At 41.4% G+C, this 25,542-nt stretch overlaps 1 protein-coding gene across 5 annotated transcripts; it reads right to left on the bottom strand.

The window, feature by feature from the left end:
- Positions 1–854: 854 nt before the first annotated feature.
- Positions 855–23,865, bottom strand: LOC309795618 (uncharacterized protein). 5 transcript variants are annotated; one of them, XM_082608139.1, is made up of 7 exons: positions 23,056–23,865; positions 17,497–19,055; positions 14,009–14,082; positions 11,322–11,383; positions 9,832–9,958; positions 8,788–8,910; positions 855–5,152 (listed from the first exon to the last, which is right to left on the bottom strand). In XM_082608139.1, the coding sequence occupies exons 4-7, from the start codon at positions 11,379–11,381 to the stop codon at positions 3,093–3,095; spliced, it is 2,370 nt and encodes a 789-aa protein (XP_082464265.1). In that variant the 5' UTR covers positions 11,382–11,383; positions 14,009–14,082; positions 17,497–19,055; positions 23,056–23,865; the 3' UTR covers positions 855–3,092. The 5 variants fall into 5 exon arrangements, with proteins under 5 accessions (XP_082464265.1, XP_082464268.1, XP_082464266.1 ...); XM_082608142.1 differs by having other exon boundaries at positions 17,497–17,660; XM_082608140.1 differs by lacking the exon at positions 23,056–23,865 and having other exon boundaries at positions 17,497–17,952; positions 18,389–23,040.
- Positions 23,866–25,542: the final 1,677 nt, after the last annotated feature.

Genomic DNA, 25,542 nt, shown 5'->3' with positions numbered 1-25,542 from the left:
GTGACTCTGACTACCCGGCGCTGCTGGACTACACTCCCCAGAATCCTCGGCAAAGTAATGCCACTTTTTTGGTTTGCTTTGTTTTGTTTTTAAATATAAACCGGTTCAGTTCAGTCAGTTTGGAGGCGCAATTAGCACTTGATCTTTTTCTTTTCCTTCCTTCCTTCTCTTCTGGAGGGTTTTTTTTGTTGTTGTTGTTATTGTTAATAAGTGAGACTGAAAAGTAAATGAGGCTGTATAGTAAAGAAAGGCGAAGAGAGGAGGATCTCAAACTCGGTTTATTGCCTTCTTTACTCTCCTTGTGCCTGGATGCATGTAGACCCCTGACAATGTTTACCTAGCATGAGCTATTCATTCCAAGATGCCAAAGACTCATGAGAAGGAAAAGTAACCTTTGATCAAGCCACAATATAAATAACGACTTTCCCACTTTTGTTGGTTTTAATTGCTCATTTTGAAATCTGGAGTTTTCCAGCAAACGAAAGAAAATGCATTAGCAAGAAGTGAAGGAAATACTGTACTTTGAAAAAGAAAAGTCTAGAATACAGGCATACCTCGGAGATATTTGGTGTTAGATTCCAGACCATTGCAATAAAGCAAATATCGAAATAAACTTGAGTTGTATGAATTTTTTAGTTTCCCACTGCATATAAGTTTACACTATAATGTAATCTAAGTGTGCAATTACATTATGTTAAACAATAATGTACACAACTTAATATAAAAATAATGCTGTTGGAAAAATGGCACCAGTAGACTTGCTTGACACAGGTTTGCCACAAACCTTCAATTTGTAAAGTTACCATAATAAATAAAATCACCATAAACACAATAGGAAAATAAGTAAATACAATAGAATGTTTTATTTTTCTTCAGGATGGTCTAAATCAATGAGCCACAATTATTCAAAAAGTAGGTGCGTAAGAGGGGTATCCTGCTCAGATAACGGTAACAAATTCAACTTTTTTCAGCTTTATGAAGTATAACTGACAAGTAAAATTGTAATATATTTAAAGTATATGTGATGAATTGATATACATTGTGAAAGGACTCCCACAGGTGAATTAACACATTCATCACTTCACATAGCTAACTCTTCTGGGGGAAGAGGAGTGAGAACTTTTAATATCTACTCTTAGCAAATTTAAACTATACAATACTGCATCATCAACTGTAGTCACCATAGATTAGATCCTCAGACCTTGTTCATCTTAAAGCTGAAAGTTTGTACCCTTTTTATAACCAACCTCTCCCCATTCCCCAGGCAACCACCACCATCACACTACATGGTTCTAAGTTTGACCTTTTTTTCCCTTAGATTCCACATATAACTGATACCATGCATTATTTTTCTTTCTCACTTATTTCACTTAGCATATGCCCTACAGTTTTATTCATGTTGTCACAAATATTTCTCCATATGTATTTCCTGTGTACCAGTGGTTAGAATTAGAGGTTCAATTTGATTCAGGTTTATTTTTTTTTGGAAAGCATACTTCATGGGTGGTTCTGTTTGTATCTCCTATTACCCTAACTGGAAGCTGCCAAGACATCTAAAAAGAGAGCAAGATGAGAAAATGTTTTCTACCAAATATCAAGACTCGTCGCAAAGCTATGGTAACTGAAGCAGTGTGGTATTGGGAAACTTATTGAAAAGTAGACCAATCAAAGGGAATTGAGGTCAAGCTCCATCTAATCATATATAGATGACTGATTTTCTTCAAAAGTGGCACTGCAAAGTAGTGGGGAACACGGGAAATGTTCAGTAATTGGTATAGGAACAACTGGATATTCATATGGTGAATAATCAAATTATGTGGAAGGCAAATATAGACCTTTCTTTGAAGATTTGTTGACAAGTTGATTTTAATTCTGTCACCTACCAAAAAAATAAAGAAAAAGGAAAGAGAGCGGGAGGGAGGAGGGGGAGAGGGAGAGAAAGAGAGAGACAACTGCTAAAATGTGAATAAGGTCTGGAGGTTAGACGTTATGTATCAATATTCAATTTTCCTGAATGCTATACTTGTGCTGTAGATATGTAAGTAAATATCCTTGTTCTCACAGTATTACTTAAGTATTCAGATGCAAAGGCTAGGAGGTCTGGAACATACTCATGGTTAAAAAAAAGCATATGTCAATATGTGTGTGCATATATACACATTCACATACATTAAGAGAATAATGACTCAAACATGTTAACTGGTGAATCTGAGCACAGGGTACATGAGAGATTTTATATAATTTTTACATTTGGAAAGTTTTAAATTATTTCAAAACAAGAAGTTTAAAGAAATGCAAAAATTTATGTCAAGCAAAATCCCATCATTTAGAGATAAGTGAAAATAAAATTTTTTTTCTTTTTTAATGAGATCACACAAAACTTCCATGCTTTGTGTTTTTCCAGGTTAATGTATTCTGGACATCTTCCAACATCCATAGCAACAATTTGCACTGGATAAGTAAATCATAAAATACTTTGGCAACCCAACTGATTATTTCTGTTTGCTATTATAAACAATAATGCAATGAACATTCCTTTATATACATCTGCGGCAGATATGTATTTACTTCTGATGATCAAAGGTTCATCTCTGGGGATCTATTCCTTAATTTTAATCCAATATATCATATGAAATAAAGCAATCATATTACAAATTCTTCGCTACAGGAAATTTTTAGTAATTTTATTCATTTTTCATAGTTTTACAGCTTTAGTAAAAGTAACGGTCACTGTAAACAAGTATAAAATGGAAGTTGATGGAAAAATAACCCCAAAGCCCTCCTTGACATCCCACCTCAAAAAAACAACTAGTTAGTATACGGCAAATATCCTTTTCACACACTGCCTTTAGGCATATATACACTTTGAGAGATCATTTGTATCACGTGGATCTTACCAAGAGGGTTACAACCTATTTCTCCCATTACTATGTATGGTTCTATGTCACCATTTTAATGGATTTGCTGGGAAGATTCCATCTGAAGGAATCCCTTTCCACTCTCAATACTTCATAGAGTTTACCAGCAGCATGGACTCTCCAAAACCTTGAAGGTGTGCATCCTGACTGAAGTCATTAACAGACTTCTCACTTTTAAAGACTCTTGCCAGTGTGGACTTTCTGATGGTATGTAAGCCGTGAACGGTGACTGAAGTCCTTACCACATATGTCACACTTGTATGGTTTTTCTCCTGTGTGGACCCTCTGGTGGGCGTGAAGCCGAGAACTCTGACTGAAGCCCTTCCCACACTCCTCACATTTAAACAGTTTCTCCCGAGTGTGAACACTCAGATGGACTCTAAGATTGGAGGGGAGACTGAAGGCCTTCCCACACTCCTCACACTTGTGGGGTTTCTCTCCTGTGTGGACCCTCTGGTGATGGCGAAGATTCAGGTTCCGCCCAAAGGCTTTCCCACACTCCTCACATTTGTAAGGCTTTTCACCAGTGTGGCCCCTCTGGTGGTATATAAACTGTGAACTGTAACGAAAGCCCTTTCCACACACGTCGCATCTGTAGGGCTTCTCCCCAGTGTGGACCCTCTGATGGGACTGAAGACCAGAGGACTGGCTGAAGCCCTTCCCACAGACACCACACTTGTAGGGTTTCTCACCCGTGTGGACCCTCTGATGGACCCGGAAATCTATGGCCTGACTGAAGCTCTTATCACATGCCTCACATTTGTAGGGTTTCTCTCCTGAGTGGACTCTCTGATGTGCATGAAGGTTTGATCTCCAACTGAAGCCCTTCCCACACTCCTCACATTTATACGGTTTTTCTCCAGTGTGAATGACTCGGTGCAGTTTAAGATTTGAACTGTAACTGAAGTCCTTACCGCACATGTCGCATCTGTAGGGCTTTTCCCCTGTGTGGACTCTCTGGTGGGTCTGCAGCTTTGATGACTGACTGAAGCCCTTCCCACACGTCTCGCATTTGAATCGTTTCTCCCCGGTGTGGACGTTCTGGTGGACTTGCAGATTGGAAGCCTGACTGAAGCCCTTCCCGCACTCCTTGCATTTGTAGGGTTTCTCTCCCGTGTGGACACGGAGGTGGATGTGAAGATCTGTGTTACGGGTGAAGCCCTTCCCGCACGCCTCACATCTGTATGGTTTCTCTCCAGTGTGGACCCTCCGGTGGCATATCAAAGGGGAATTGTGACTGAACCCCTTGCCGCAGACATCGCATTTGTAGGGTTTCTCCCCAGTGTGGACCCTCTGATGTATATGATAATGCGCGGCCTGCGTGAAGCCCTTCCCACACTCCTCACACTTATAGGGTTTCTCACCCCTGTGGACCCTCTGGTGAACACGAAGGTTAACGCTCCAGCTGAAGCCCTTCCCACACTCGTCGCACTTGTATGGTTTCTCTTCGGTGTGGACTCTCTGATGGCACTGAAAATTTGAACTTTGGCTAAAGCATTTACCGCACTCCTCACATTTGTAAGGCTTCTCCCCCGTGTGTGTCCTGTAGTGGATGGTAAGGCCTGTGCTGCTACTGAATCCCTTGCCACAACTGTCGCACCTATAGGACTTCTCTCCCGTGTGATTAGATTGACGGGGATGAAAGGAGTTCCTGTTGAAACCATCGCTGGATTCACGACATTTATTGACTTTCCCTCGCGGGTGAATTCTTTGATGACTTTGCAGATGGGAGCATTTCTCTCCCAGGCGAACCCTCGGATGAATTGGGAGCACTTCGCTATCACTGAAGCTTTTCCCACACTCTCTACAGGGATACGCTATCTCTCCTTTGCAGGGTTTCTGTTCTGTGTCAGTTTTCACAGGATCACTCAGGGCTGATTTCTTCATGAAGGCTTCACATATACGTGGGTTGTTTTTCCCGTTCGTTTGCTTACCTCTACTCTGATTCGCTGACTCACTCACACACGTATTCCCATAGGAATCCTGGGTTCTCGAAATCAAAAACTCTTGATTTTCAAGGTAACTGGAACTATCGCCTTTGTGGTTCATCACATGGTTCTCATTTTCAGAAACCTGAGAATCACCTTGTAGGAAATGGGAAGTCCTCCTCTGAAGACAGCACGTTGAATCACTTGCAACCTGTTTCCAGATTTGACAGCAAGACGGCTCTTCACGTGAAAGGTATTTTAATGCGACTTTTCCAAGAATCTCCACCTCATCGGGATTCTTGCTGCCTAAAAGAAAAAGCGATATTCAGAGGTGAGGACAAGTAAATGCTTTGTTCAGAAACACCAGTATTTCACACTCAGGGATAAGGCCTTAAAAAACCAGGGAAAGGGTCATGTCTGTACCACACCACTTATCCTTTTGTTATGCTTTTTCGTGTAAGTGGACGCGAAGAACAGGGTCAAGGGACTCTTCTGTAAATGTGACCTATTTAGAACCACAGGTCTAACAGTTTAACAGAAGAACTGTAGGTTTGAAATCGGATGGCTGCAGGGCAACAAAGACAACCCACCTTCCAACCTACAGCAACGTCAATTAAATGCCTAATCACCTGTTCCTTAGCAGGCTTATGACAAGTGGGCTTCTACTGAATTAGGTTAGGAAAGCACAGACTGTAGGCATTAAACAGTATTTTAGGTCCTGGTAGAAATGATCTTCTAAGAGTAAATTTGGGAAGCGGTTGGGATAATAACATTCATTGTTCTAAGCCTGGCAGTGATTCTGGTCTCTGTAAAAAGAAGGGGGAAAGGGAAAACTAACCTGGGACAGCTGAGAAAGAACCTGGGAGGAGAAGAAAGAGAGCAGATTCTCAAAGGCAACCCTGAATGGAGGAGAGGGAGAGTTATGTTCAGCTTGGAAAGCTTTTGCCCAGGAAGCTGCGAACCTTGCTTTTTCTCTCATTCCCTTCGGGTCTCTCTGCTCAAATGTCATTCAACTGGGTGAGGCCTTCCTATCACCCAGTATAAAATAATTCCTCCCACCCCAACACACCTTCCACTCTTCCCATCTGCCTTACTCTGCTTTCTTTTCCCCCATGGCACTTACTATTTGATTTACTACATACTTCCTAATTTTTCCCTGCCCATTTAGAAGAACTAGGATGTAACAATCATGAGGAAAACAAGCACTTTGATTTCTTCATTGCTTCATCCCCACTGTAACAGAATTTCTCAAGTTGCTGGCATATACTCGTGAACTGTGAAATCCATTCCGTACACTGTGACATTTCAAAGAAAAAGAAGTGGGAATTCCCTGGTGGTCCAGTGATTAGGACTCAGCACTTTCACTGCCAGGGCCAGGTTCGATCCCTAGTTGGGGAACTAAGATCCCACAAGCTGCATGGTGCAGCCAAGGAGAGGAAGAAAAAAACCCCTCAATATTCTGTAATAACCTATATGGGAAAAGAATCTGAAAAAGAATGGGTATGTGTATGTGTATAACTGAACCACTTTGCTGTACACATGAAACTAACACAACATTGTAAATCAACTATACCCAATATAAAATAAAAATTAAATTTAAAACAATAAATAAAAGAAATTATGTGAAAAAAATAATAAAAACATGAAAAGCATATCACAAGCAGTAAGGGTAACACTATATAAAATGCTTGTTTCAGCTGTAGACATACACATAAATATGCACATATGTTACATTTATACTTGGTTGGGATGTAAAATATTTCTTATTGAGGGTCATAGTTAAAAACGTATGGAAGCCACTGGCTTAAAATGTTTAAAGTGGTACCAAGTCCTGAATGATTAATTTGCTTAAATAGAAAGTTACATTCAAATAATATAAACTGAACAAGTCCCAACAGGTATGTGCACATTTCAGGGTACGGTAGGCTAATTGAACATCCTAAAGATGTCCACGCCCTAATCCCTGGAACCTGCGAACATGTTAATGTACACAGCAAAAGGGACTTCAGATTTGATTAAATTAAGGATCTTGAGATGAGCCCAAAGAAGTCAAAAGGGTCCGTATAAAAAGGAGACGGGGGACTTCCCTGGTGGCACAGTGGTTAAGAATCCACCTGCCAATGCAGGGGACATGGATTCGAGCCCTGGTCCGGGAAGATCCCACATGCCGCGGAGCAACTAAGCCTGTGTGCCACAACTACTGAGCCTGCGCTCTAGAGCCTGTGAGCCACAACTACTGAGCCCACATGCCACAGCTACTGAAGCCCACACCTCTAAAGCCTGTGCTCCGCAACAGGAGAAGCTACGGCGATGAGAAGCCCGTGCACTGCAACTAAGAGTAGCCCCCGCTCGCCGCAACTAGAGAAAGCCCATGCACAGCAACGAAGACCCAATGTGGTCAAAAATTAATAAATACATTAAAAAAAAAAAAGAATCCCTGCAAAAACAAGCCCTTTATTTTGCACTCCAGTGACCTATAAAGAACATTTTAGGTAGTACTTGTACATGGAGCATGGTTGCGAAATCCTGAAACATGTGGATGCTGAAGAGGTCAAAAAAACCTTTGAGAAAGGGTGGCAGAAAATGCTACCAGATTTGTTATAAAAAGACTTGGTCTATGACACAAAACTCAAGTGTAACAATATGTAGGATCATGATTCCTGAGGTTCAGTTTGCATATAAAAATGAACCCCAGTGAAACTAACACAACATTGTAAATCATCTACACTTCAATTAAAAAAAAGAAAAAGAGAATGAGACCCTTTCCAGTAATATTCCTGAATGCATCAAACGTGAAGCAACATGTAGATATGAGAAGGGAGATTGACAAAAGCAGATGGTTATATCCATTAACCACTCTCAGAATTCAGGGCCTAATCTATCATGTTTGCAGATAAGCTTCTCTCCTTCATTTTTCAGGCAGAGGGAGAGTATATACATTTACATCCCCTAGGAATATCTGATGTTTTTAAATGGGTAGAACTGAGGAATATGCAAATTAAAGAGAAGGGAAGGAAGGGGAGAGAAAGGAAGAGGAGGTCAAAAAGTGAAGTAAACAGTGAGGATCTGAGCAAAGGCAGGAGAACAGAGGGCCTTGAAAGGCTGGGGAGAAAAGTGAAACAATGGCTGGGGATCCAGAGGATGAGGTGGTCTTCACAGATGAAGAAGGCTGGGGTCATAGGTCAGGAGGAGCTGTGAGGAGAGCTTCCTCACTTTTACTCAAAAGAATAGTAATTTTTAAAGTAATATCTTCATTCAACAATTATGTACTGAGCATCTATTATGCAGAAGGCTCATCGGAGGCTTTGGGTAGAGACGGGAAATACAACTGCCCAAATTCCTACTTTCAAGGGGAACGGATGATGAACAAGTAAATAAAGACAAGTTACGAGGTCAGGAGGTTATCAGTGCTTAGACACAAAATAAGGCAGGGTGAGGGCATGGAGAATGAAGAGAGGATGGCACTGTAAATGGGGCAGACACACAAGGTCTGTCTGTTGAGACGAAATTTCAGCAAAGACCTGAGTGAGTAAGGGAGTAGCTGGGGGCCTCTACACTGAGGCAGAGAGCTAGTCGAAGGCTGGGAAACAAGAGAACACTCCAAAGGGGCCAGGATGGCATGAATGATCTAAGAAAGGGTAAAAGGATGGGTGATCAAAGAGGAACTCGGTGAGGAGGCCAGATCAGGTAGGGCCCTGCAGTCCACTGTAAGGACTCAGAGTGAAAGGGGAGGCCTTGGGAGGGTTTTGGACAGAGGAATGGTATGATCTTACTTGCTTTCTAAAGAATCAGTCTGGCTACCATGTGAAGAGGTTACAGGAGTGCAAGGGCGGAAGCATGGAGACCAGTTTGGAGGAAGCTGTCACAGTCCAGGCAAGAGATGACAGCACGTGGACAAGAGCGGTCATCACGGACGTGGAGAGAAGCAGATTAGCTGGTACCTGAAATAACAGCTTTGCGGTTCTCACTGGAATGCCCGTTTCTTTGGGTTTCTCTCTCCATCATCCAAACCTTTTCTTCTGTCTCCAACTGGGACACCATATCTGGCTTGAAGGGAAGATGTCCTATGAAAAGGCAGATATATATATTTAAGATGAACACACAGCTTAAATAGATCTTTGTCTAAGTTCTATAACCCTCAAGTGATCACAAACTGTAACAAGAAATGAATTCAGGGAACTATACTCAATATTCTGTAACAACCTATAAGGGAAAAGAATCTGAAAAAGAATATATATATAATTGAATCATTTTGCTGTACACCTGAAACTAACACAGCATTGTAAATCAACTATACTTCAATCAAAAAAAGAAAAACAAACTGAGGTCACAACCTAGTTCATATCTATATATAGATAAAATTAGATTAAGCCAATGTCTGTTTTTATCATATTTCCCACACTCTCATACTACTTACTGCAAACGGTCACAGTTTTTGCTACAATGTGAGGGGGTCTTGATAAGAAACTCGGACAGTTTCTATTCTTATTCCATTTTATTCTATTTCACTGAAAAAAAAAATAATGCCAGTACAATGAACTAAGTTGACTCCATGATCCACCAAAGTATCTGAAAGACAAAGTACAGAAGCTAAGCTGCCCGTTTATAGTTCATCTAAAACAGGGTTTCTCAGCTGAGGCACTATTGATATTCTGCACTGGCTAATTCTGTGTGGTGGGGGGAGGTGGTCCTGTGCATCTCAGGCCGTTTAACAGCACTGCTGGCCACCAGATGCCAGCAGCGCCCCTCCCTCAGCTGTGACAATCAAAACTGTCTCCAGACATTGCCAAATGTCCCCAAGGAGGCAAAATCACCCCCGACGGAATTTTGCCTGAGCAGAGAGGGACCAGAAAAACCTATGGATTGGAAAAACTTGTGTCTTCAAGGTCAGGGAACCACTTCACAAGGTCCAAAGCTTTCAACAACTGAGGACCAGACACTCTCAAGAGAGTTGAGGTTCAGGGTCAGAGAGTGCCTGTCCTCACCCACTGAGACCAGGTTCCGGAAGTTCTCCACCATCACATCCTGGTACAGTTTCCTCTGGGCGGAGTCCAGCAGCCCCAGCTCCTCCTCGGTGAAGGTCACGGCCACGTCCTTGAAGGTCACCGCCTCCTACGACATCAAGCACATGTCACCTCAATCTCACAACCTCCACTGGAAGAAGGGCATCATCGAGAAGGATAAAGAAGATTAACTGAAAACACGGTTACCGATATGGAGGGACTCCATGCAGTTTTCAGTCCCAACACTTGCCCCTCTCAGTGACAGTGATGTCACCTCCCCGCTGTCCCACTCTATCTCTGCTTTTAATATTCGCAAAGTTCACAGGCCTTCCGCAACCCTCCAGGACAGGTACACAGCTCCTCACCTGTGCTTTCAAGGCACAAGCCATAACCACCTGCTGCTACACGCACAGCTGGTGAAGGCACAGGGTGAGTTCAAATTTCAAGGTTTTAACGACAGGACCCTGGGCAAATTCCTTTACCTCTCGTTATCTTAATTTCCTCTTCTCTATAATGGTGTCTAAATCACAAGGTGTTTGAAAGGATTAGACGAGTGAACATATGTAAAGCACTTACAACGACGCCTGGCACATAAGAAGTGCTCAATGAATTTGAGCAGGCAGTATCATTAAAATCTCTTTCATTCCATTTTGTGACTGCATAGTATAGTATTCCTTAGAACTGATGATGTAGCTTTAATCAATCCAAATAAAGCACAATCAGTTACAGATTTTTACTTATCATCATCTGCTGTAAAGATCCTTTCACAGAGATCTCAACCAAGAAGTAGCAAATGCACTTTAAAATTTTTGAAAGCATAATGGCAGATTTCCCTCTCAAAAGGTTTTCCCAATTCACCTTTCGTATGAGGGAGTACAAATGTTCCTGAATCTCTAGACTGGCCAAATAAGACATAATTCCGTTTTTTTAAAAAAAGAAAATCTTCAACAATCTAAGTGAAATAAATAAATAGAAAGCTTTCATTAATGTTTGTACACATTTAGTTACTAAATTATTTTCTTCATAAATTTACTTTCCATTATTGTGACGCTCCTATTCTTTCTTTTACTCATATTCCAGTTGGGTCTTACTTTATTTTACTAATTTTAATAAGAATTAGAGATATTAAACCTTTATCTAATGTTTATAAGTATATCCCATCAATTCAAATATTGCAAATATATAGCTGTGAATGCCTGAGGGAAAAGGAATATGAGAAAGCAAAAAGAGGTAGTTTGTAAACAGAGTAGTAGGGTAAATTATCTTTCTCTATTCCAAATTTCCACAGTTTTTCGAAGATTGCTTTGTGAAATAAAGATGATAAAATAAACCAAACAAAACGCACGGTCTGGCACACAACATGCACTCAAGGTGTGTCGTGTTCATTAACCTTTCCAAGGAAGAGAAAAAAGGTGTGTCCAATCTTTGAGAAATAAAATCCCTTAGGAGACAGAAAGCAATGCCTTACTTACCTGAAACTCAGTCATTTTCTCCCACTCCTTCCGGGGAAGGTCAGAGTCCTGAGAAGGCATAACTGGGGAAGGACAAAGAAGCCATGAGATGCACGCCAGGGCTGTCAGGAGCCCATGTGGATCTCTGCAGAAATTACACATGAGCACTCACACTCCCAGGCAGAGGTGCTCACATACAGCTTGGTAAGCAGAGCTTGGAGGAGACTGCAGCTACTAGCAGGACTGTCAGCCAGCGGCCACTGGACAGCGAACAACTGGCACAACCAAACATGGTACCCCTACCATACAGAGTTCTGATCCTACCATAAAAAATGAAAAGACAATCTATGGACTGGGAGAAAATAATTGCAAATTATGCTACTGAAGGGATTAATTTCCAAAATATACAAACAGCTCATACAGCTTAATATCAAAAAAGCAAACAATCCAATCAAAAAATGGGCAGAAGACCTAAATAGGCATCTCCAAAGAAGACATACAGATGGCCAAAAGGCACATGAAGAGATGCTCAACACTGCTAATTATTAGAGAAATGCAAATCAAAACTACAATGAGGTATCAGAATGGCCATCATTAAAGTCTACAAATAATAAATGCTGGAGAGAGTGTGGAGAAAAGGGAACCCTCCTACACTGTTGGTGTCAATGTAAATTGGTACAGCCACTATGGACTAAAGTATGGAAGTTCCTTAAAAAACTAAAAACAGAGCTACCACAGGGTCCAGCAATCTTCCTCCTAGGCATATATCCAGAGAAAACTCTAATTCAAAAAGACACACGCACAATGCTCATAAGTTATTTTTGTAATAAGAAAAAAGGCCCAATAAAAATTACATAAAACATGGGACTTCACTGGTGGCACAGTGGATAAGATTCCGTGCTCCCAATGCAGGGGGGCCAGGTTCGATCCCCGGTCAGGGAACTAGATCCCACACGCATGCCGCAACTAAGAGTTCGCATGCCACAACTAAGGAGCCCGTGTGCTGCAACTAAGGAGCCCTAGAGCTGTAACTAAGGAGCCCACCTGCTGCAACTAAGACCCCATGCAAGCAAATAAATAAATAAATATTTTTTAAAAAAAGTCCATCAACATAGGAATTGATAAAGAAGATGTGGTACATGTATACAATGGAATATTACTCTGCCATAAAAAGGAATGAAATAGTGCCATTTGCAGAGATGTGGATAAATCTAGAGACTATCATACAGAGTGAAGTAAGTCAGAAAGAGAAAAACAAATATTGTATAGTATCGCTTCTATGTAGAATCTAGAAAAATGGTACAGATGAACTTATTTGCAAAGCAGAAACAGAGACACATGTTGAGAACAAACTTACAGATACCAAGGGGGGAAGAGGGGCGTGGGATGAATTGGGAGATTCGGATTGACACATATACACTATTATGTATAAAAGAGATAACTAATAAGAACCTACTGGGCTTCCCTGGTGGCGCAGTGGTTGAGAGTCCGCCTGCCGATGCAGGGGACGCGGGTTCGTGCCCCGGTCTGGGAAGATCCCACATGCCGCAGAGCAGCTGGGCCCGTGAGCCATGGCCGCTGAGCCTGCGCGTCCGGAGCCTGTGCTCCGCAACGGGAGAGGCCACAACAGTGAGAGGCCCGCGTACCGCAAAAAAAAAAAAAAAAAAAAGAACCTACTGTACAGCACAGGAAACTCTACTCAGTGACCTGTGGTGACCTAAATGGGAAGGAAATCTAAAAAAGAGGGGACATATGTATACGTATGGCTGATTCACTTTGCTGTACAGCAGAAACTAACAACATTGTAAAGCAAATATACTCCAATAAAAATTTTTTAAAAAATGATGCATGCACCCCAATGTTCACAGAACTATTTACGACAGCTAAGACACGGAAGCAACCTAAATGTCCATCAACAGATGAATGAATAAAGAAGTTGTGGTATGGAATGGAATATTACTCAGCTATTAAAAAGAATGAAATAATGCCATTTTCAGCAACATGGATGGATTTAGAGATTATCATACTAAGCGAAGTAAGCCAAAGACAAATATCATATAATATCACTTATATGTGGAATCTAAAACAATGATACAAATGAACTTACTTACAAAACAGAAATAGACTCACAGACACAGAAAACAAACATGGTTATCAAAGGGGACAGCGGGTGGGGAAAAGGGAGGGGGGAGGAAGGGGGAATAAATTTGGAGTTTGGGATTAACATATAGACACTACATATAAAACAGATAAACAACAAGGACCTACTGTATAGCACAGGGAACTATACCCAGTACTTTATAATAACCTATGATGGAAAAGAATCTGAAAAAGAATATATATATATATACACATATATATATAAGACTAAATCACTTTACTGTACACTTAAAACTAACACAACATTGTAAATTACCTATACTTCAATTAAAAAAAAGAATAATAATGAAAATAAAAACCTAAAGAAGAAAAAGATTTCTGATTCTGAGGGTGGCAGGAAATGAAAGGCAACGTAACAATGTGGGTTTAAAAAAAAGAAAAGAAAAAAAGAGTTCTGGAGTCAAAGTCCTAGGTTTAAATCCTGGAAAAGATACTACGCATCCATGTAATGCAGGGGTATTACAAAAAACCTCTCTGTGCCTCTCTTCAGTCATCTACACAATGAGGATAGGATATGAACCTGGCCACTCCTCGTAAACCATACCTACCTCATAGAGTTGTTCCAAGGATTCAAGGAGTAGACAGAAAGTTCTAAAAATACAGGAGTCCCTTTTTCTTGCAGCTGCAAAAAAGCAGATGATCCTTTGCATCATAAACTGTATTTGCCAATGTCTTTTCTAACAATAACAACAAAAGAGACCTGAAAGGCACCTGGATTTTGTATATGATTGCTCTCCTATGAAAGTCACCTGTATTTTCTGAAAGCCCTGATTCTGACTTAAAATTTCTCCTTACTTAATAATTTGTTGCCCAGTTAATAATATTTTATTCACACTTGTATTCGTTTTCTTAATAAGTATCATTTCGGGTCAATTTATTTCACTGAAGCCAGAAAAGGCTTATTGGTAAAAGCCTTTCATCCTATGTGCATGGAGATAAGGAAAAACACATAGAAAAGAAAAAGAGACAAAATAAAAGTCAAGAAACATGGAAGATAGATTGAGAGGCTCCAACATTTGTCTAATAGGAGTGTAAGAAGGGAATGGAAGCAACTACAGAGAGGTTTTATTTCAAGAGATAACTGCTGAGTTCACATACAGAAATTCTGAACAGTATAAATAAAAATACATATACTCCTAAACAAATGACAGTGAAACTCAGGAAGGCAAAGGATAAATAAATAACTAAAAACAACATCAAAAATCCTTAAAGCTCCCAGAAAGAAAATATGATTTACCTAATGAAAATGACAATTAGGTTGACAGAAACAGGGAAGCAGAATGGAGATCTAAAATATATGAATATTTCCAAAGTGAAGAAAAAAAATCGTGAATTTTGATTTCTATGCTCAACTAAATGGTTATTTATATGAGAGAGGAAGAAAGACGTTTTAGCTGATTAAAAAAAGAAGAAAATTTACAACTAAATGAACCCTGAAATAATCAATGGTAAGGAAACATGTAAATATGTTGGTAATATCTTTGTTAAAAGAAAAAAAAAACCTAGAACGATATGGCAAATTTTGAGGGTGGTTTTAATAAAAGTAAACCTATAACCTAGCCTAAAGTGAAAAAAAAAAAAAGGTGGTATGAGGGAGCCATCGTCAAATTTCAAGTGTAATTTTATTTAGTCTCTATATTTTTCAGAATGAGAATACATGCTGATTAAATCTAGTATTTGTTGAGACAGATATCGTTTTTAAAAGTTAAAATACAAGACCACACAATTTTCAAATGAGTTGAGGGTAAATAAAAGGAATAAACTAAACTGAAGATAATAAAAGAGAATAAAAGGAAGAAATGTAAAGCATGGTGATTTAAAAATAAATATTTTTAAAATATTTTACATAAATCAATGAAGTTAGAACACACCCTCACACCATACACAAAAATAAACTCAAAATGGATTAAAAACTTAAATATAAGACAAGACACCATAAAACTCTTTTAAAAGAGAACATAGGCAAAACATTCTCTGACATAAATCATATCAATGTTTTCCTAGGTCAGTCTCCCAAGGCAATAGAAATAAAAGAAAAAAAATAAACAAATGGGACCTAATCAAGTTTACAAGCTTTTGCACAGCAAGGGAAACCATAAACAAAATGAAAAGAACCTATGGAATGGGAGAAAATATTTGCAAATGATGGGACTTGGTAATGGCTTAATTTCCAAAATATACACACAACTCGTACAACTCAAACAACCCAATCGAAAAAGAGGTGGAAGACCCCAATAGACATTTCTCCAAAGAAGACATACAGATGGCCAATAGGCATGTGAAAAGATGCTCATCATCGCTAATTATTAGAGAAATGCAAATCAAAACTACAATGAGGTACCACCTCACATTGGTCAGAATGGCCATCATTAAAAAGTCTACAAGGGCTTCCCTGGTGGCGCAGTGGTTGAGAGTCCGCCGATGCAGGGGACACGGGTTCGTGTCCCGGTCCGGGAAGATCCCACATGCCGTGGAGCGGCTGGGCCCGTGAGCCATGGCCGCTGAGGCTGCGCGTCCGGAGCCTGCGCTCCGCAACGGGAGAGGCCACAACAGTGAGAGGCCCGCGTACTGCAAAAAAAAAAAAAAAAAGTCTACAAATAATAAATGCTGGAGAGGGTGTGGAGAAGAGGCAACCCTCTTACATTGTTGGGGGGAATGTAATTTAGTGCAGCCACTATGGAAAACAGTATGGAGGTTCCTCGAAAAACTAAAAGTAGAGTTGCCATACGATCCAGCAATTCCACTTCTGGGCATATACACAGACAAAACTATAATTCGAAAAGACACATGCACCCCAGTGTTAGTAGCAGCACTATTTACAATAGCCAAGCTTATGGAAACAACCTAAATGTCCACTGACAAATGAATGGATAAAGAAGATGTGGTATATACATACAATGGAATATTACTCAGCCATTAAAAAGAATGAAATAATGCCATTTGCAGCAACATGGATGGACCTAGAGATTATCATACTAAGCGAAGTCAGAAAGACAAATACCATACGATATCACTTATATGTGGAATCTAAAACACGACACACGTGAACTTATCTACGAAACAGAAACAGACTCACAGACATAAAGAACTTGTGGTTGCCAAGGGGAAGGGGGCTGAGGGAGGGAAGTATTGGGAGTTTGGGATTAACAGAGGCAAACTATTATATATAGGATGGATAAACAAAAAGGTCCTCCTGTATAGCACAGGAAACTATATTCAATATCCTGTGATAAACATAATGGAAACGAATATGAAAAAGAATATAACTGAGTCACTTTGCTGTACAGCAGAAATTAACACAACATTGTACATCAACTATACTTCAATAAAAAAATTTTAAAATATTTTATTTGTTTGTTTTTTGCGTTACGCGGGCCTCTCACTGTTGTGGCCTCTCCCCTTGCGGAGCTCAGGCTCCGGACGCGCAGGCTCAGCGGCCATGGCCTACGGGCCCAGCCGCTCCGCGGCACGTGGGATCCTCCCAGACCGGGGCACGAACCCGCGTCCTCTGCATCGGCAGGCGGACTCCCAACCACTGCGCCACCAGGGAAAGCCCTTAAAATATTTTAAAACAGGGCTTCCCTGGTGGCGCAGTGGTTAAGAGTCCGCCTGCCGATGAAGGGGACATGGGTTCGTGCCCCGGTCTGGGAGGATCCCACGTGCCGCGGAGCGGCTGGGCCCGTAGGCCATGGCCGCTGAGCCTGCGCGTCCGGAGCCTGTGCTCCGCAAGGGGAGAGGCCACAACAGTGAGAGGCCCGCGTACCGCAAAAAAAAAAAAAAAAAAAAAAAAAAAAAAAAAAAAAATTTAACATATTTTAAAGTAAATAAAACATTTTATATTTTTAAAAATATTTATTTTAAAAACACATGTACGTGTGGTAGAAAAACACATGTACATATTAACAAGCAATTAAACATTCTCAGGTGTAGTCAACAGACAACTCATCTTTTTCCTAGTGGTAATTTACTAAGTGAAGGAAACCTGATCAACTGAAAACAGATGACGGACCAACAAAGACCTTTCAGTAGTGTGTACCTGGGGCTATGCTGTGAGGGGCCAAGAGGTCCTTACTTCCTCCCGTTTCCGAATTCAGGACTGGCGAAGAAAAGGACGTGGTGGAAGAGCACGACTGTATCCGTCTGCCGGATACACTGCCACGGGACGTCCCCAGGCACTAGCGCGGGGTGACCCGGTGCTTCCTAAAAAACGAGATCAGGAAAAGCTCGGGAAGGGCTGTCTCCCGACGTCTGACAGAAGGGCCGTGCCATCGCTCCACGCTCTGTCCCTTCACTGGGGCGTCCAGTCAAAAGGGCGCTCGTGGGCTTCCCTGGTGGCGCAGTGGTTGAGAGTCCGCCTGCCGATGTAGGGGACACGCGTTCGTGCCCCGGTCCGGGAAGATCCTACATGCCGCGGAGCGGCTGGGCCCGTGAGCCATGGCCGCTGAGCCTGCGCGTCCGGAGCCTGTGCTCCGCAACGGGAGAGGCCACAACACTGAGAGGCCCACGTACCGCAAAAAAGAAAAAGAAAAAGAAAAAGAAAAGGGCGCTCGTGAGAAAATTAACTGCAGCAATAGCAAAAGCCAACCCGTTATGTGCCACCAGCGTTCGAAGCTGTTGACACGTATGGTCTCTCGATTCTAATCACAACCCTACCCAGTAGTGACCGTCTCTCCCGCTATCTTACAGAGGAGGAAAGTAGGACGCACGGATAATCAACAACTCGCCATATATTGTACCGACAGAAGTAGCAGCTCTGCTTGGTAAGCGGGGGAGGAGAGCAGAAGGATGCCGCACTTCCGCCCTCCACCTCTCAGCCTCCGCCGGCGGCCGCGACTTCTCCATCCTAAGACAGCCGCCTAGGTAGCGACTAGTCCCACGCTCAGGCCGAAAACGCTCGCAGGGGTCTTGGGGGTGCAGGGCCGACTCACCTCCCGGATCGAAAAAAATGGTGGCTGCCTCGCTTTCCCGGAGCGGACGTGCCTCTGACTACACAGCGCTCGGAACTACACTTCCCAGAAGCCCCGGAGACACGCCGCAGCCCGTCGTTTCCGGATAGAGTCCAGAGGAATACACTTCCCAGAGCCCCAAGAGGAGGAAGGGCCGTGTCCTCCCCTCTGGAGCTTTAAAACAAAACAAAACAACCCCAAACTCTTGGGAGTTCTCGGCCAACGACTTCCAGGATCCCCTTCGTGTGAAGCAGTTCTCTGACGCCGGTAGAGCTTAGCTTTATCTCACTTACAAACAAAACATGATAAACAAATATTTGAAGAGTCAGAATCTTAAAGGACTGCAAGAAACAGATCAGTGTAATAGAACTGTACCCCCTCTACCAGAGGAAAAAAAAGGGGGGAGAGGGGAAATGATAGGCTTAAAATGCAGTTTTAGACGATTTTTAGATGAGTGAAAAACCCAAAAATGCAACAGGGGCAGATTGTATTGTCGATTTCCACTATTGTTAACAGAACAGTCAAATAATTCAGAACTTGGCTGCTGAGGACAACAACACATGGAGTGCAAAGACAAGCTTCAGCATGGACTGTGTGATCAATTTCTCAAATCAGGGCCATTGTAATCGATCCTCAGGGAGTTTCTGAACTTGAAAGACAAGCACGTTGTTGTTAATTAGGTGTTTATACAATAGTCACTACAAAGACTGTTCAAATATATTGATGGAAGAAATTTGCACATACTGAGGTATGGGGAAGTCATTCTGGCTTTTACGTAATTTAACTTTACACTTTACACTAACTAAAACAGCCTGTTTTGTGGCCTAGTAAACATACATCTGCTTTAACCATTGAAGAAAAGGGTGCAGGACTTCCCTGGTGGTCCAATGGTTAAGAATCCGCCTGCCAATGCAGGGGACATAGGTTCAAGCCCTGGTCCGGGAAGATCCCACATGCCGCGGAGCAACTAGGCCCATGTGCCACAACTACTGAGCCTGTGCTCTAGAGCCCACGAGCCACAACTACTGAGCCCGCACACCACAACTACTGAAGCCTGAGTGCCTAGTGTGCTCCGCAACAAGAGAAGCCACCGCAGTGAGAAGCCCGCGCACCACAACGTAGAGTAGCCCCCGCTCACCACAACTAGAGAAAGCCTGCGCGCAGCAACAAAGACCCAATGCAGCCAAAAATAAATAAATAATAAATAAATATATTAATTATTTTAAAAATTTTTTATAAAAAGTGTGCAGTGTCCAGAAGTAAAGAATGCCCGTCTTGAAGAGAGAAAAATGCCTCCCTTTCTGGGATGTCAATGCTAGCTTTCCTTCAATGATAAGGCTCCCTGGAGCTGAGGCCATGCTGACTCGTAATGTGAGTGCTAATGTCTTTTTTGAAACCTTGAAGGAATATACTCCTGTCATGTTTGATGTTCTTTGTTCTGACAAGATATAAAACTGTGCTGAAAACTATGCTTCTTTGGAACAGTTCCTCAGAGCTATCTGAGAGGCTGTCTCCCAAGCTACAGTCTTCAGTTTGGCTCAAATAAAACTCTCTTCTATTCTTATTATAGGTTGATTATTGATTATTTCCATTAACAGTATGACAGAATTGATGTTTCAAAGAAATGAGACTGGAGAGAAGAGAGGAATACCTACAACTATCCATATATCCATGACAATATATTTTTGCATTTCTCATTTCTGAACATATATTCCTTTTTCTGTTATCCTTAGCAGCTACCTCTTATGGAGCACTTAGTGTGTGCCAGGGACTGCTCCCAACTCTTTAGACTCCGGGATCTCACTTCATCTTCACAACTTTTTTTAGGTAAATACTATTATTTCCTCTATTTTACAGTTTACAACAGAGCCAGAGGCAGAGAGAGTTAAGTAATTTGCCCATGTTACTAAATTAGTAAGTACTAGAGCCAGGTTTCAGAATTTGGCATTTGACAGCCAGAGCCTGAGAGGTAACCATTACACTAACCACATCTTGTATAATCAACATGAACAGAATGTTTAACTTCGATCAATTTTTTCTCCTTCCTGATGCCAGAAAGCTGTAGCCTAACATGGAAATTCAATCCTTTTCACATGCATGTCTATCCAGTGCCCTTAAGGGAAGGTCCAAATACTTTGGCCAGCCTCACGAACAGGAATCTTCCATATGCTTGTTTCCCTCTTCAAATCTGCTTTCCACGCTACATGTCCAGCCATGGTGAATCGCTTGTACTCCTACAAAAAGCTTTTTTGTATCTGCTGTTCCTTCTTGTCATATACTGCTGCTCTATTCATTTCTAGGTCATAGCTTAAATATTCCCTGCTCCGGTAAGACTTCTTGTGAGTTCTTGTCTTGCAGACGAATACGAACCATGCATGATAACCACGACCACAGACTCGGACTCAGGCTGCCTATAGGTTAAATACTTGTTCTGCCACTTACTCGGTGAACTCTGTCCCTTCTTCTTCATTTGTAAAATGGAAATAATAGTAGGATTGATATGAGGAAGATACATGTAATCAATACATGTAAAAGCACTGGAAACTCTGCCTGACTCACGACCACCTACTACAAGTTAGCAAATATTCTCAGATGATAAACACAGGACACATAAATTAGAGATAGTTGGTTTCTAAATAAGTTTTCTTTAGACCATTAAAATATTATCCATAATTAATGTATATCAACTTTTGAATGCTGTGAAAAAAATTAGTAGATACTGCAACCCATTGAAAGTGAGATAAAGGATCACTGAAGTTTATATTGTTCTCCTTTGCTGTTTCCTAAGTCCATTTCAGGAATTTTGAATAAAATCTAACTGAGCTGCAGGCCTCTGTTTCAGGATATTGGGCAGCTACACCAGCCACAAATACAGAAGAATTTCTCCCTGCCAGTCTTTGGTGCTAAGTACACTTTAAAGAATATGACATTCTCCCTGCAACAAAGGAGCACACAGCCAAAGGGAGAAACAGATCAGAAACCAAGATTTAGAAGACTGGACTGTTTCAAGTCAAACTTCAAAATAGAGAAACCAAATTCATAATTATTTCTCTCCAACTTTCAATGCTTCTATGTCCCTAAACTTTACCTACATAACTACCATCCTCCTGGCTGCCAGGAATGAAAACCATGAAGTTAACAGTTGCTTTCCTTTGCTCTTCATATATCATCAATTTATGTTAATGGATTTTAAATTCTAGTGACTCCATGACTGGGGTTTGTTTTTAGTTTTAAATTATTCCATCTTCTCTTCCTTCCAATCTCCTCAAAAGTATTTTGTGTGAGAAGGGGAATGGACACAATTAGATAGGGAAAACTTTGACAAGGGTTGCAGACGACTGATGGGGTGGTGGGCAGGTTTCATTACACTATTTTCTCTGTTTGGGCCTTTCCTTAATAAAAATTTAGGAAGAAATACCATGCGTAGTACAGCTCCAGTGCAAAATGCATTAAAAATGTTAACAGTGTTATCTCTAAACCTTGCGATTATGGGTAATTTCGTTTCTTTCCTTTTTACAGTTCTGTATTTCCTAATCTTTCTATAATGGGCATACATTCCTTTTATAATGAGGATATAAATTACAAAGCCCCAAACCACTTCCAAACCTGATAGAAAAAAAGACTTCTTTAAACCATTCACATGACTATTTCTGATGATTAAAAAAAAAAAAGTACAAAAGTACAGCATAGAGATTAAAAACCCAGATTTGAGGCTTCAACTCCTCGGGTTCAAATGGTAGTTCTGCCTCTTACCAGCTATTAAGTCTTGGGCCAATAAGATAAACTCACAAGAGTAAATTTTTTTTAAAAAAAGAATTTTTCCTTGTCCAAAGGGACTGTTTTTCCTGTTCTTTTTCTTAGAGCAACTCCATAAAAAACCCAGGGCTTTTGGATCCTTTCTTTAACCTTTCCATATGCATGAAAATCTTGTTAGAGGCTAAGGAAGCCTCTTACCAAATTTACAACCCTGAAGCGTTTTTCAAAGTCCTGGGGTTTTTCCCTTTAGAATGTAAACATCTTAGAAAATAACCCAGTGTCCCAGTCACTGTGGGAGTGTAACGAAGGTGACTTTCAGTGAGTTGTAAATCTGCTAGCAGGGGAGATCAGATATATTTTATTATTCCTTCAGAGAAAGTCAATTAACAAAACATTCCCAAGTAAATTTAAGATGAATTTATCAAAGAATTTGCTGTAAATGGGGGCAGTCACTTCCTCTTATAGGAAGACAAGATACCGTTAATCTTGAGAATGTATGTACCAAGTCGTCAAAAATAGACTAGCACGTAATTGCTTGACTGTATAAATAGTGTTAAATTTCTTTCTCTGTAACCTCTTTCCACAAATTATCTACAACACTGTACTCTGGAAATGCTTATTCAGTAATAAGATTGCTTTCTTTTCGACACTCTGTAGAGAAGACTTTGTGTGTTAGGCGGGAGCTTTATTTCCCTCAAACAATACCTCCGGTTTCCTTATCTGTTAAAAAAAAAGAAAAAAGAAAAAAAGCCTAATAGCTTTACCTACCTCATAAGGCTGTTGCGGTCATTTAATGAAGTTAATTTGTATAAAATGATAAGGGACTTATCAATGATTAATGACACTACTTTAGTGATGAGAATAATGAGGCCAAGACAGATTAAGTAACTCACATAACGTTATACCGCTAGGAAGTGGCAGAGCTGGCTGGTAGGAGAGGGAAGCCGGTTGGAGCGCCGGGAGACTTTCAAACCAGGCGACGAGCGACTCGGGCTGCCCCAACACAGGGCTGCACGAACCTCTCCAAACGGGAGGCTCAGCGGAGGGGAACACAAACTTCCCCCAACCCCATACTCTGCAGCCGGCAGCAGCTTCTCTTACTCTCCCCGAGGACGAGGGCCAGGGCCTCGCTGGCTCCCCGCCCAGGCTTGGAGAGCCCAGGCTTGGAGGGGCCCCGGGAATTGAAGACCCATCTACCTGAGGGGAAGGTGGCCCACCCCTCCTACAGCGAAAGCGCCGCCTTCCCACTAGAGGGGGCCCGTTGACCACTTCCCAGAATTCCCTAGCCCTGCCGTCCAGAAGCGGAAGTGCTCTGGGCTGCACGGACCTCAGACTACACCTCCCAGAATGCCCGAGAGAAACGGCGGCCACGGTCCCGCCCCCTGAAGAGGAAGTACTTCCGAGTACCCTGAGCTTCCAGGCACTGAATTCTTGTAGGGGGTTCCTGAAACACTCCGGCTAGAGGAATTTTAAGAGCTAGTTGTTGTTGTTGTTGTTATAAAATTGCCTTAATTCAGTTCTCTCCGCATTACAAGCCGGCAGCGGCCTGCCATGCTCCTTACAATACTGAGTCTGTAATTGCTGTTATCAAAATATACATCTGTGTCACCATAAAAAAACCCGCAATTGCTGCCCCTCACGCCTTACAAAAAGAAATGCCAGCGCGGAGTTTGGCAAAGTTGTACTATTTGGCGCTGCTACTGTCTTTCTTGGTGGCTCCTACCCATTCTGTTATTGAAAGCTAAGCATCTCTTTAGCCATGGGCAAGGGGCTTGAGAGGAGGTCAGGGTAGGGAGGAGTCCGTAGTAAAACCTTAAAGAGCTGCCTATAGGAATAAGGATAAAAGGGTAATGGACCGCCTTTGGGGGAGACTGAAACCAAACTCCAAATTACCTCAATTACTTGAAATTGAATTAGTGAAGATTTTTTGTCAGTATCTTCAAGCATCTAAAAAACAAATGAAAACTCTCTAGGGAAGAGAGCATCATAGGCTTCAAATTATTTCTATAATTTAAAAACATATTAATATTGGACAATGTAGTCCTTGAAGAAAAAAGCATTATAAGATATACAAAGAAACAATAAGTTTCAAATTATCATGAATAACAGCTTCACATAATGTAAAAGCAAACTTGAAAAAGCAAAAGTGACAGAACCACAAGGAGAAAAGCAAAATTCTCAGTTAGAATGGGAGTTTTCAATACATACTTAGGAAGAAATGTGGAACTTTAAAAGCATATACTAAAACAGAAGAGAAGCTGAATCTGAAAATTAAAACATCCCCCTTGGGAATTTAATAAACAAATGACCAAAAATACAGTAAGTATATGGAAGGAAATGAGATTCATGAAATAGAAAACAAAGTAAGTGGATTTTTAAAAAAAGGGCCAAAAGAACATTCTGTGACTAAAACAATAAAATTGACAAAGTCCAGTAACAGTGATCAAGAAAAAAAAGACAGAAATGGCATTATTACCAATTTCAGAAGTTACATAGGGAACATCGCTAAAGATTTTAACAGAACATTTTGAGGAATATTATAATGATAAATTTGAAAATATATGTGAAATGGTTATAAATTCCTAGAATGATCATATTTAAAACTAAAATAAAATTACACATAATACCTAGTAATAAAATGTTGAAATTTTTACCTCCAAGAATGAAAACCAGGAGCATTCCCTGGCAGTCCAGTGGTTAGGACTCTGCGCTTCTTCTGCAGCGGGCCCGGGTTTGATCCCTGGTTGGGGAACTAAGATCCTGCAAGCCACAGCCTACTGATGGTAATGCTCTTAGTTACAAATGCCTGAGGCACTCACCTGGGCTCCGAATTACTCACACAGAGCCCCACAGACATTTCCCCCACTGGGGCCAGTGTTGTGGCTGGGCCAGCCTTTATGGTTCTTATTATTATCACAAGACACACTTCAGCAAAAAAACATTAGGGAAACCACTGGGCTTTCCTGGTGGCGCAGTGGTTAAGAATCCCCCTGCCAATGCAGGGGACACAGGTTTGAACCCTGGTCCAGGAAGATCCCACGTGCCACGGAGCAACTAAGCCCGTGCGCCGCAACTACTGAGCCTGAGAGCCACAACTACTGAAGCCCATGTGCCTAGAGCCTGTGCTCCACAACAAGAGAAGCCACTGCGATGAGAAGCCTGCACGCCGCAACAAAGAGTAGCCCCGCTCGCCGCAGCTAGAGAAAGCCCGTGCACAGCAACGAAGACCCAATGCAGCCAAAAATAAAATAAATTAATTAAAAAAAAACATTAGAGAACTTTGAAAAACAAGATTACTCACAGATACTCTCTACTTTCTACCTTGCTGTGTGGCCTTTGGGCATGCAGTAGTCACTGATCTTATACCATGTTCCCGTTAA

This window comes from Mesoplodon mirus (genome assembly GCF_964341445.2).
Source record: "Mesoplodon mirus genome assembly, chromosome: 19".
Lineage (NCBI taxonomy): Eukaryota > Metazoa > Chordata > Mammalia > Artiodactyla > Ziphiidae > Mesoplodon > Mesoplodon mirus.
This window is presented reverse-complemented; position numbering and strand designations above follow the sequence as displayed.